Genomic DNA, 11,278 nt, shown 5'->3' on the forward strand with positions numbered 1-11,278 from the left:
GGGCTACTCGGAACTAGGTGCCATAAAGTCCCTTAGGACACTAAGAGCCTTGAGGCCTTTAAGAGCGTTGTCCCGATTTGAGGGGATGAGGGTAAGATGCCATGAGCAGCTGATCCTTCTGCATGCCCGTGGAGCGGTTTTCTTTAAAGCATGCTAGAACTGATCAAAACTGGTGGAAAAACAATTCCAAACTGAATCATGATGCAGCTGCTGACTCGATCACCTCTACGTGGATGTCCCCTCACCCTGCCCACCGCTGCACCCTCCCCTCTAACCAAGGGAGATGCATAAGCTGCCTCATTACATTAATTACTGGCCCAAAGCACCTGCCATTCGTAGCCGATGTCGACACTTGGCTGTTCTCATTTGGCCTGGCTTTGACCTCGAGCATCCGAGGGGCTTCTCAGCTGTAACTCCTGTTAACCTAGGGAGAATCACCAGGTGCAAAGAAGCAGAATTGGAACCACCTCAGGGTCTCCAGCCCCTCCAGGTGTTGGCTGTTGGTGGAATTGGATTGAAAAGACTCTGTCTGAGGGGGTGTTAAAAAAGCAACGTGCCTGCCAGGGGGAAAAAGCTGCTGCCTCTCTCGGGTCGCTGCAGGAAGGGACTGGGGGGAGCTCAGCTGGTTGAAAACTTTGGTTTCATTCCTCTTGTTGCACCTTGTTGTTCTCAGTCCAGTCTGGTGGCGACTGGCAGCCTTGTCTGGCAGTGAAGCTTTTCCTTTCCACCCTCTCCCTTTTCCCATGCTTTTTGGTCCCTTGTCCTGTCACTGTGGAACCAGAACGAAGCACAAGCAAAGCATTGAACTTAACAAGCTTTCCTCAAATTGGTGACCAGCACCTCTCCCTCGGGGGCTCAAATTATTGCAGTGTCTCTGGCTGCTTTGCCACTGATAGTCTGTATTTTGCTGGGGTTTTTTTTCCCCATTTGGGATTGAAATAGTCTCCTGAGAACACACACCAAAAAATGGCAGAGTAGAAAAAAAAGGAAGCAAAAGGTATTTTGTAGTAATGGATTTCCCAGTTGCTCTTAGAACAATGATGTGAGCTTTGTGCTAAATCCCAGTTAGCTCATAATCAGAGATATTGCAAGAGATAAAATTAGGCATTTTAAATAAAAAGGGAAGGGAATAGCAGCTGCAGTTTGACTTCACGAGCAATTCCACCTGGATCCTTCAGATCTTTGGATTTGCTCTAGTGTAGCTGAGCCCAAAATCAGTGTGAGGAGCAGTGGGCTGAGCAGGGATCCTCAAATCCCCTAGGAAGTGATGGCAATACACAAGCTCCAAGTCCTAAGAGAGATGTTTCTTCCCTTGGACCTTACCCTGCTGTTATTTCTTTGTGTCATTAGCCTAATTCTAAACCTGATCCTGTAATACAGGCACAAAGGATGAGAAATTTCCATGGGCACAAAGGCAGAGGTTTGCTGGGCTGAGCTCAGGTCCCACCCAGGAGTTTGGTCACAAAGAAAGGCCTAGCACTAAACCTGGGGATGGTAAAGCTGTTTTTAAGCCCTGCTGGAGAGAAGCTGAAAGTGAGGGGTTTTCACCACAGCAAAATCGATAGGGAGTTCTGAATTCAGCCCTGATAGGTACCTAAACCAATTCTTTGTCCTTGGTTCTGACTCGAAGACAAGTGTCACTGCCCCATCCAACCAGACCAGTTCCTCTGTGGCAGAGAACAGAGGTCTGAAATGCCTTTGCAAAGGAAACCAAACTGTAGTTCTTTGCTTTTCTCTCCTCCATAGCGATGTGCATTTCCAGGAGCTTGCTCTGCTCTGAAACCAGTCAGGGAGTTTGACAGTGGTGCTGTGAGACGTGCATGCCTTCTCATCAGTCTGCACACAAAAGCCATGTTCCTCCTCTCACATCTCCTGGAATGCTGTGGAAATTCAGTGAGCCAGCAGGGACATTGGTTCAGGGGGATAGCAGCCTCCTTTGCTTCCTGGGAGACCTGCCATAAACCAGTGTGTGATAGAAGGATCTGACCCACAGAGCCCTGCTGGGGGGTGGTGGGGGTGGTGTCCAGCAGCAGAGCATCCTGTTGGGATGAAGGGAGAGCCTGCCAGGAGGGCTGGACTCACCTGTGTCTTCAGACCTCCTTGGGTGTGGTGATGAATTCACATCATCCTTTAACAGTTGGAATCACTGTTGTCTCCAATTTTCCTCCATGCCTCCTATCATAGAGTGGTTTGGGTTGGAAGGACCTTCAAGACCATTGAGTTGCACCCCCAGGGACACTTTCCACTCGCCCAGGTTGCTCCAAGCCCTGTCCAACCTGGCCACGAGCACTGCTGTGTTGAGGACAGGTGGTTGTTGCAGAGCTTATCGTGCAGGTGGTGGTGGCATCCAGCAAAGGGATGTTGTAGGAGGAGAGAGGACCAGGACCAGCTGTGGCCTCCTGAATCCCTGTGTAGTTGAGTCCTCTTTCAAAACTAAGGCAAAGGGGTAACAACAGTTTAGATTCTCTTCATCTATTAAAGGAGTCTAAATTAGGAGATCATCATAAAAGATTTAATATCCTGCTGACCTACCTCTATTAAAAGCCTGAGAGCTTACACGTTGTCATGTGTTGGCCAGGGATGCTCAGGGACACAGTGCTCCCAAACTCTGCGAGGCTAAAATTAGGCGCTGGTGGAAGAGAGGAGCTCTGCCAAACCCATCCGCGTTTGCCGCCGCTCGGAGGAAGGAACATGGCTTTTCTGTCTCCTTGAGCCTGCCTAGCTGCATGCTCAGCTGCCTGCCTGAGGCAACGTGATTGGCTTTGCTTAGTCACCATACGATCTGGATGTTAGAACGACTCAGTGTGACCAGAGCGGTGCCGGGCCTGGTCCTGCCCCACGCGCCGCGCCGCGCCGGGGCCCGGCTGGGAGCAGGATCAGGCTCCGGAGCGAAAACAGCCTTGTTTGAACGTGGGGAATGGCCAGAGGGAGGGGCCACTGGCTGCTAACGCCATCCAAGCCACGAGCAAAAGTGTCCTCACACTTGGCTCTGAGAACATTCCAGCTAGGAGCCTGTCACGACAGAGTCTGAGCCTCCTCCCGCTTTGGGCGATGCGAACGATGTCAAGCGACCGTTTAAGCCAAGAACTAACGATCCAAAATCAAACCCTTACAAACCCAACGGCGTGGCCTGTTTTTATGTTGAAAACAGACCTTCCCCAGGTGGCTTTGAAGCAGAATTTGTTACTGCTTGGAATAAGTTCACTGCCAACTTCTGCGTGGAGTGACCACCGCCGTGTGTCAGTGGCCTGACCCCTATTCCCCCCCCGAAAACAGCTGTACTGATGCTTGCTGTCTCCTGCCTCGTGTTTTATACTGAAACTTTTTCCCACCCCTTCCAACACAGGTGGTTGTCAACGCCTTGGTTGGCGCTATCCCTTCCATTATGAATGTCTTGTTGGTCTGCCTTATCTTCTGGCTGATTTTCAGCATTATGGGGGTTAACCTGTTTGCTGGGAAATATCATTACTGCTTTAATGAAACATCTGAGCACCGCTTTGAGATAGATATTGTTAACAACAAGACAGACTGCGAAGCTCTGATGCCTCCCAACTCCACGGAGATCCGATGGAAGAACGTGAAAATTAACTTTGACAACGTTGGGGCAGGATATCTGGCTCTGCTGCAAGTTGTAAGTTGGGCTTTCACCATCCCCCTGGGAGTGGGAAATCCAAACTGCACCTGGGGCTTTTGAAATGTTTCCTCTCCCCATGAAATCCCCTTAGTCTCCCTTGGGAATACAAGTGCCATTTTGTCTTTCATCCCCTGTGGGCCACAAGTCCATCCTCGGTGGACTTCATGAGGTTCCCGTGGATCAACTTCTCGAGCTTAATTTAGTTGAGATTAAGGGAAAAGAGAAATAGTTAAGTAATATCTAAGCTCATTGTACAGAGCATGTGAGAGTAACTGCTTGGCACAAATCAGGCTTGTTCCTCTCCTTTGGCTGAACTCTGACTCACAGAACATGTGTTTCCCTTGCCAGGCCACGTTCAAGGGCTGGATGGATATCATGTATGCAGCAGTAGATTCCAGAAAGGTAACGTACAAGAGCTCAAACTTCCTTCCCCACATGTCACTGCTCTTTTGCTTGGTAAAATCAAGAGTGAAAACTAGCTCTGTGCTTGTAGCATGGATTTAATGCTGTGATTGGTTCATTTGCTCTGTTGGTCAGATGAGGTGGAAGATGCTCAAGAAAACCCCAAGAAGAGTAGGTTCTTTTGGTTGCTTTTTATTTTTGTCCTACTCCTGCTGGAGTAGAAGTACAGCGAAGGGAAGAATACAATGAAGTTCTAGCTTTAATCTTCAGGATCAGTGATCATAGAATCATAGAATTTAGGGGTTGGAATGGACTTTACAGATCAACTAGTCCCAACCCCTGGCCTGGACAGGGACACCTAGATCAGGATGCTCAAGGCTCATCCAGCCTAGGCTGGAACACCACCAGGGTCGGGACACCACGTCCCTGGGGAACCTGTGCCAGTGTCTCACCACCCTCACAGGGAAAAACGTTTTTCTCACATCCAACCTAGATTTTGCCTCCTTCGGTTTGAATCCATTTGCCCTTGTCCTGTCACTGCAGCTCCTAACACAGAGTCCGTTTCCAGATCCTTGTAGGCTCTTCAGATATTGGGAATTTGCTCTGAGGTCTCCAGGCTGAGCTCCCCAACGTGATGGGGTGGAATCAGCCACCAGATCCCCACGACCCTGACACATGTCAGTGTGGATCCAGTTTTGGAACAATGTCTGGGCTGGAGCTCATTCCTCAGGCACTTTGCTGGTTCCTGCCTGCTGGAGCCATGCAAATACCGTGACTTCCTTTTTGCTTTCTTTTTTTTCCTCCTTTCTCTTAGTTCTATATGAAAATCCTTCTACATGGTTTTTCTTGTCCTGCACCAAATGCAGGTTGGAAACAAGTAGAACTATGTCAGGACAGGGTAAAAATGTTCTTCTCTTTTTTGATCTGGTTGGTCTTACATCTTCAAAAGAAAGAGCTTGGAAACAACCAATCTCATTTTGCCTATATTTGTGTGATGCCTTTGAAATGTCATTCATTCCTCTTCTCCTCTCCCCTTCAGCAAGAAGAGCAACCCAAGTATGAGGACAACATTTACATGTACATCTATTTCGTTATCTTCATCATCTTTGGCTCCTTTTTCACCCTGAACTTGTTCATTGGTGTCATCATCGACAACTTCAACCAACAGAAGAAAAAGATAATCTATTTCGTTCATCATCTTTGGCTCCTTTTTCACCCTGAACTTGTTCATTGGTGTCATCATCGACAACTTCAACCAACAGAAGAAAAAGATAAGTCATCTGTGTTTGCTGGTTCAGACGTGTTTTAGGGGAGTGTTGGGGCTTCAGGCTGGTGGGTTTGTCTGCAAAATAAAGTCAGTTTGGGGCACAAAGCTCCTTTCTCTGAACTCTGAACCTCTCAGTGCCTCCAGCCCTGCAGGGCCTGGGTGAACAGGCTCAGCATCGACAACTTCAACCAACAGAAGAAAAAGATAAGTCATCTGTGTTTGCTGGTTCAGACGTGTTTTAGGGGAGTGTTGGGGCTTCAGGCTGGTGGGTTTGTCTGCAAAATAAAGTCAGTTTGGGGCACAAAGCTCCTTTCTCTGAACTCTGAACCTCTCAGTGCCTCCAGCCCTGCAGGGCCTGGGTGAACAGGCTCAGGGAGCACAAGGGGCAGCCCAAAGCTTGATTTAAACTCCACCCAGACGAGACATTTTCCCTAGACTACATTCTCACGCATTTTGGGGGTTTTATGCCTTGACTAACATATAGACTGGGAGCAAGTTGTGTTCCTTGCCTCTTCCTCTCTTTCTCTCTCATCTGCCTTTATTCCAAGTCCAGCTGAGGATTTGCATCATGCAGCAGCTGTAAATGCCTTCACAGCTCACACGTGTTTGTCACAGAGGGCAGAGAGGGATGTGAAAGGAGGCAGTGCAAGAAACCAGGTCATGCCTAGGAAAAATGCTCATTTTGAAAGGCAAATCAGTGCACCTTGGCTATTAGTGAGAGTTACTTCTGTCTGAAGTGGCTGCCACCAATCTGGCAGGTCTGGGATGTTAGTCCTGTCCCTTCTGGTGTTTGAGCTGATTGTAACCAGTTTTCCTTTTGCTCCTTTACTTTGGAGGTCAAGATATTTTCATGACAGAAGAACAAAAGAAGTACTATAATGCCATGAAAAAACTGGGCTCAAAGAAGCCTCAGAAACCCATTCCCCGACCTCTGGTGAGTACATTAGAGGGAACTGAGGGGAGAAACCTGTGGGGTAGATTTCAAAGGAGCTTCAGCTCCAAAAGCTTTGTTCTAACTCATGTTGGACTTCACATCGCTGTGTTCTTGGCATTAGGACTCAGGTATCAGCTGGGAGAGGTTAAAGTGGGTTCTGGGGTTGGTGTTAATCAGTTCATTACTTTAGTCAACGAGTTGTTTTGTTGATTCATGACAAATTAGGAGGAAATTCCTCCCTGTGAGGGTGCTGAGGCACAGGTTGCCCAGAGAAGCTGTGGCTGTCCCAGCCCTGGGAGTGTTCCAGGCCGGGGTGGACAGGCCTCGGAGCAGTCCATGGCAGGGGGTGGCATGGTATGGGTTTTAAGGACTCTCCCAACCCAAACCATCCCAGGACTCTATGATTTTTGCTCCAACTTGTTTCCTTGCCTGTCCCCTTGCCCAGAACCGCATCCAGGGAGCTGTCTTTGACTTTGTCACCCAGCAAGCCTTTGACATAGTCATCATGATGCTCATTTGCCTCAACATGGTGACCATGATGGTGGAGACAGACACCCAGAGCAAGCAGATGGAGGACATCCTTTACTGGATCAACCTGGTGTTTGTCATCTTCTTCACCTGTGAGTGTGTGCTGAAGATGTTCGCCTTGCGGCACTATTATTTCACCATCGGGTGGAACATTTTTGACTTCGTGGTTGTGATTCTGTCCATCGTGGGTAAGTGTGACACCAGCTGGAGCTCTGTGACTGCCAGGCTGTCGTGGTGTTTGCAGGGTAGAGCACGTTCTTGTCTTTGAAGGGGATGTGTAGGTACCAGGACTTGGAGGTTCTATTTTAGCCTTGGGGAGAGTCCGTGGCAGCTTGAAGTCCTGACTAATGCCTCCTCCCTCTGCCCTCCCGTTCCCTTCCAGTTGTGTGGAGTAAACCACTTGACAATTACTCTTCCTGTCTTTAAAAACAGCAGTTCCACTCACCTCAGAGTGTCTTAGCACTCATAACCACTGAAAATAGCACTGCAGTGCTTCCTGCCGCAGCATGTGACTTGCCCTCTGGTTTGCAGTTTGGTTGAATGTTGAATCGATGTTTCCTCCAACAGGTTTTGGGTTTTTTCAGCATCTGATCTGCAAAATATGCACGACCTCACAAATAAATCAGGGGAGAGCTTGGCAGTACACTGGCAAACCACCAGCCTCAGAGAGTGCCCTGCAGCCTAAAACTCAGCCCCAGGGTTTTCTGCTGCTTGAAATCAGGTTTATCTTACACATTTTTAGCACCTTCAGAGTGGAGTCCATAGCCTGATCCCATGGCAGGGTCAGGCACTGAGAGCAGACATTCCCACACAGCAGATCCTTATCCAGGTGGGGTGAATCCCTCTGCAGCTGAACCTTTCTCTGTGTAAAACTATGTAGGGACCCAGAGCACCTAACAAAGACTTAGAATCATAGAATATCCTGAGGTGGAAGGGACTCACCAGGACCATTGAACCAACCCCTGGCCCTGCACAGGACACCTCAACTCTCCCACCCTGTGCCTGACTGAGAGCATTGTCCAAACACTCCTTGAGCTCTGTCAGGCTTGGAGCCCTGGGGTGCTGTTCCAGTGTCCAATCACCCTCTGAGGGAAGAGCCTTTTCCTGCTATCCAGCCTAAACCTCCTCTGGCACATCTCCAGCCGTTCCCTCAGGTCGTGTCACAGAGAGCAGCGATCAGTACTGCTCCTCCTGAGGACTCACCTGCCCGAAGGTGAGGCCTCCTGATCACAAACCCCCTCTGCAAACCTGTCCATGTGCTTCATCCTTGCCTAGGCTCAGAGGAAGCAGCAGACCGTGTGTCTCCGTTGTCACACCTGTCCCTTCTCTCCTTTAGGAATGTTCCTGGCCGAGATCATTGAGAAGTACTTCGTGTCCCCCACCCTGTTCCGAGTGATCCGCCTGGCTCGCATCGGCCGTATCCTGCGCCTGATCAAAGGAGCCAAAGGGATCCGCACGCTGCTTTTTGCCTTAATGATGTCCCTGCCTGCCTTGTTCAACATCGGCCTCTTGCTCTTCCTGGTCATGTTCATCTTCTCCATCTTTGGCATGTCGAACTTCGCTTACGTCAAGCACGAGGCCGGCATAGACGACATGTTCAACTTTGAGACCTTTGGCAACAGCATGATCTGCTTGTTCCAGATCACCACCTCGGCCGGCTGGGACGGGCTCCTGCTGCCCATCCTGAACCGGCCCCCGGACTGCGACCTGGACAAGGAGCACCCGGGGAGTGGCTTTAAGGGGGATTGTGGGAACCCTTCGGTGGGGATATTTTTCTTTGTGAGTTACATCATCATCTCCTTCCTGATCGTGGTCAACATGTACATCGCCATCATCCTGGAGAACTTCAGCGTGGCGACGGAGGAGAGCGCGGATCCGCTCAGCGAGGACGACTTTGAGACCTTCTACGAGATCTGGGAGAAGTTCGACCCCGACGCCACGCAGTTCATCGAGTACAGCAAACTCGCGGACTTCGCCGACGCTCTGGAGCATCCCCTCCGCGTCCCCAAACCCAACACCATCGAACTCATCGCCATGGACCTGCCTATGGTAAGTGGGGACAGGATCCACTGTTTGGACATCCTGTTTGCCTTCACCAAACGTGTGCTGGGGGACAGCGGGGAGCTGGATATCCTGAGGCAGCAGATGGAGGAGAGATTCGTGGCATCCAACCCTTCCAAAGTGTCTTACGAGCCCATCACCACCACGCTGCGGCGCAAGCAGGAGGAGGTGTCGGCGGTGGTGATCCAGAGGGCTTACAGGGCTCGCTTGGTCCGCCGGGGCTTCGTCAGCCGAAGGCCTGCCTCCACCAAACTGGAAAACGGGGGAGCAAACAGGGAGAAAAAGGAAGGAACCCCATCCACGGCCTCTCTGCCATCCTACGACAGCGTCACCAAACCCGAGAAGGAGAAGCAGCAGCGGGCGGAGGAGGGCAGGCGAGAAAAGTCAAAGAGACAAAAGGACAGGGAACCCAAGTGTTGAGACAACACCTAGTAGAATTGTACACATTAAAATATTTGCAAGCGAGGAAAAAAAAAAAAAAACAAACAAAAAGATTGTTTACAAACTTCCTGAAATATTATCAATACAGAACAGCTGTGGAGACACTTACCTGAAGATCTTATACCAAACATAGTCTGCTTACTGTGTGACAGCGTTGCATCTAAAGCAGTGACCTACCACCTGTTTAAAGGACCCTGTAAACAAACATTTAAACACAGAGAAAAAAAAAAAGGAAAAAAAAAGGATTTTCTATTGTTTGGGCAGGTGGATACTGCATGTTCCACATCAGTCAATGCAACTTAGGACAAACAAGCAAAATAAACCACACACACACACACACACACACACACACACACACACACACACACAGATACAAATCCGCTGCTAGGATTCATGTATTTTTCCAAAGCAGCCCAAAAATGGATTTTATTTTCCCATTTTGTTGATTATTCTTGAAAGAAAACCCAGAAGTCACAATGTTAAAGGGTTTGTTCATGCAAAACTAGATTTGCATTTAGTTAAGCAGCAAAAAAAAAAAAAAAGAAAAAAAGAGGGAAAAAAATAGAAAAAAAAATATGAAAAAATGTTAAAACAAGTAGAACAAAAAAGAGAAAACCACCAAGGAAAAAGGAAACAAAGCACCCATTGAGCCCATTGAGTCGTCACAGTTTCTTTGAGATTTATTATCTGCATTCTACTTTCTCCATGGGCTTTACTTGGTTTGGGAGATGGGGTGATCGGGTACCTTCAGCCTGGAGCCAGCTCGGGCTGATCCCCCTAAAGCAAAGTGCTCGTTAACGCGTAGAAGCGATTTGCATGATGGCATGTCGTGACCAGGGACCATGCATGAGGAACCATGACCACGAGACACGCACTCACCTGTCCACAGAGGTGTGTTAAGCCATAAATTCCAGGCACTCCACTGAGTATCTACCGCACACTGTATTTGGAGAGAAACTTAGTGATGCTCCTGCCCGGCACCAGTACAGCCCAGTTCGTAGCGAATCTTCCGTAGACACGCCAGTAGGAGATCAAACCCTGACAGAACCCCAGCAAAACCCAACAGAACCTCAACAGAACCCAGCAGAATCCCAACAGAACCCGACAGAGCCCCAATGAAACCCAACAAAAAACCAACAGACCCCAACTGAACCCTAGCAAAACCCAACAGGACCCCAACAAAACCAAAAAGAAACCAACAGAGCCCCATCAAGACCCAAAAAGACCCAACAGAAACCCAGCAAAACCCAACAGAACCCAACAAAACCCAAGAAATCCCAGCAGAACCCAAATGAAACCCAACAAAACCCAAGAAAACCCAAAAAATCCCAGCAGAACCCAGATGAAACCCAAGAAAACCCAAAAATCCTAGCAGAACCTCAATAAAAGCCAACAGAACCCCAGAAAAATCCAACAGAACCCCAGCAAAACCCAACAGAACCTCAACAAAACCCCACCAAAACCCCAGCAAAAGCCAAAAAACCCAACAGAGCCCAAATGAAACCCAACTAAAACCCAACAAACCCCAACAGAACCCCAACAAAACCCCCCAAACCTCAACAGAGCCCCAGTGAAATCAAACAAACCCCAACAGAACCCCAACAAAACCTCAAAAAACCAACAGAGCCCCCAACAAAACCCAAGTGAAACCCAACAAACCCCAAGAAAAACCCAACAAGCAGATGAACGAATCGTGTGTGTCTGTTTAACAACTTTGTCTTTCTTTTCCATACAGCCATCTCTTTTGCACACTGAAATAGAACAAAACTCAAAAATGCTGCTCTGGACCTCACCCAAGGGGAGAGGATAAATCTGGGAATGGCTTGTTATCCATGTCACTGTAAACCCCAAACTTAGGGCTTCAACCAGCCAGGAAGGTCTGTCGTATCCTGCAATACTGAGCATTGCTATGAGTATTGAGCCTCCATCCTGCAGCATAGACACTTCTTCTGGTAGAGATAAGTGCTAATAAAAGAGCAGCGTGTTATCTCTGCTGGTCGGAATTTGGGGA

General features: G+C 48.8%; 1 protein-coding gene across 1 annotated transcript in view; it reads left to right on the forward strand.

Moving 5' to 3' along the window:
- Positions 1-9,290, forward strand: part of LOC103804386 (sodium channel protein type 8 subunit alpha-like) — a 31,100-nt gene extending 21,810 nt beyond the window's left edge. Inside the window, 7 exon segments of the mRNA XM_009076998.1 lie at positions 1-91; positions 3,347-3,631; positions 3,983-4,036; positions 5,076-5,213; positions 6,133-6,237; positions 6,683-6,953; positions 8,102-9,290. The exon segment at positions 1-91 is cut by the window's left edge and continues 11 nt beyond it. Of these exon segments, the coding sequence (XP_009075246.1) occupies positions 1-91; positions 3,347-3,631; positions 3,983-4,036; positions 5,076-5,213; positions 6,133-6,237; positions 6,683-6,953; positions 8,102-9,246 (2,089 nt within the window). The 3' untranslated portion in view covers positions 9,247-9,290.
- The last annotated feature ends 1,988 nt before the right edge of the window (positions 9,291-11,278 follow it).

This window comes from Acanthisitta chloris, unplaced genomic scaffold (genome assembly GCF_000695815.1).
Source record: "Acanthisitta chloris isolate BGI_N310 unplaced genomic scaffold, ASM69581v1 scaffold9106, whole genome shotgun sequence".
NCBI classification, from domain to species: domain Eukaryota; kingdom Metazoa; phylum Chordata; class Aves; order Passeriformes; family Acanthisittidae; genus Acanthisitta; species Acanthisitta chloris.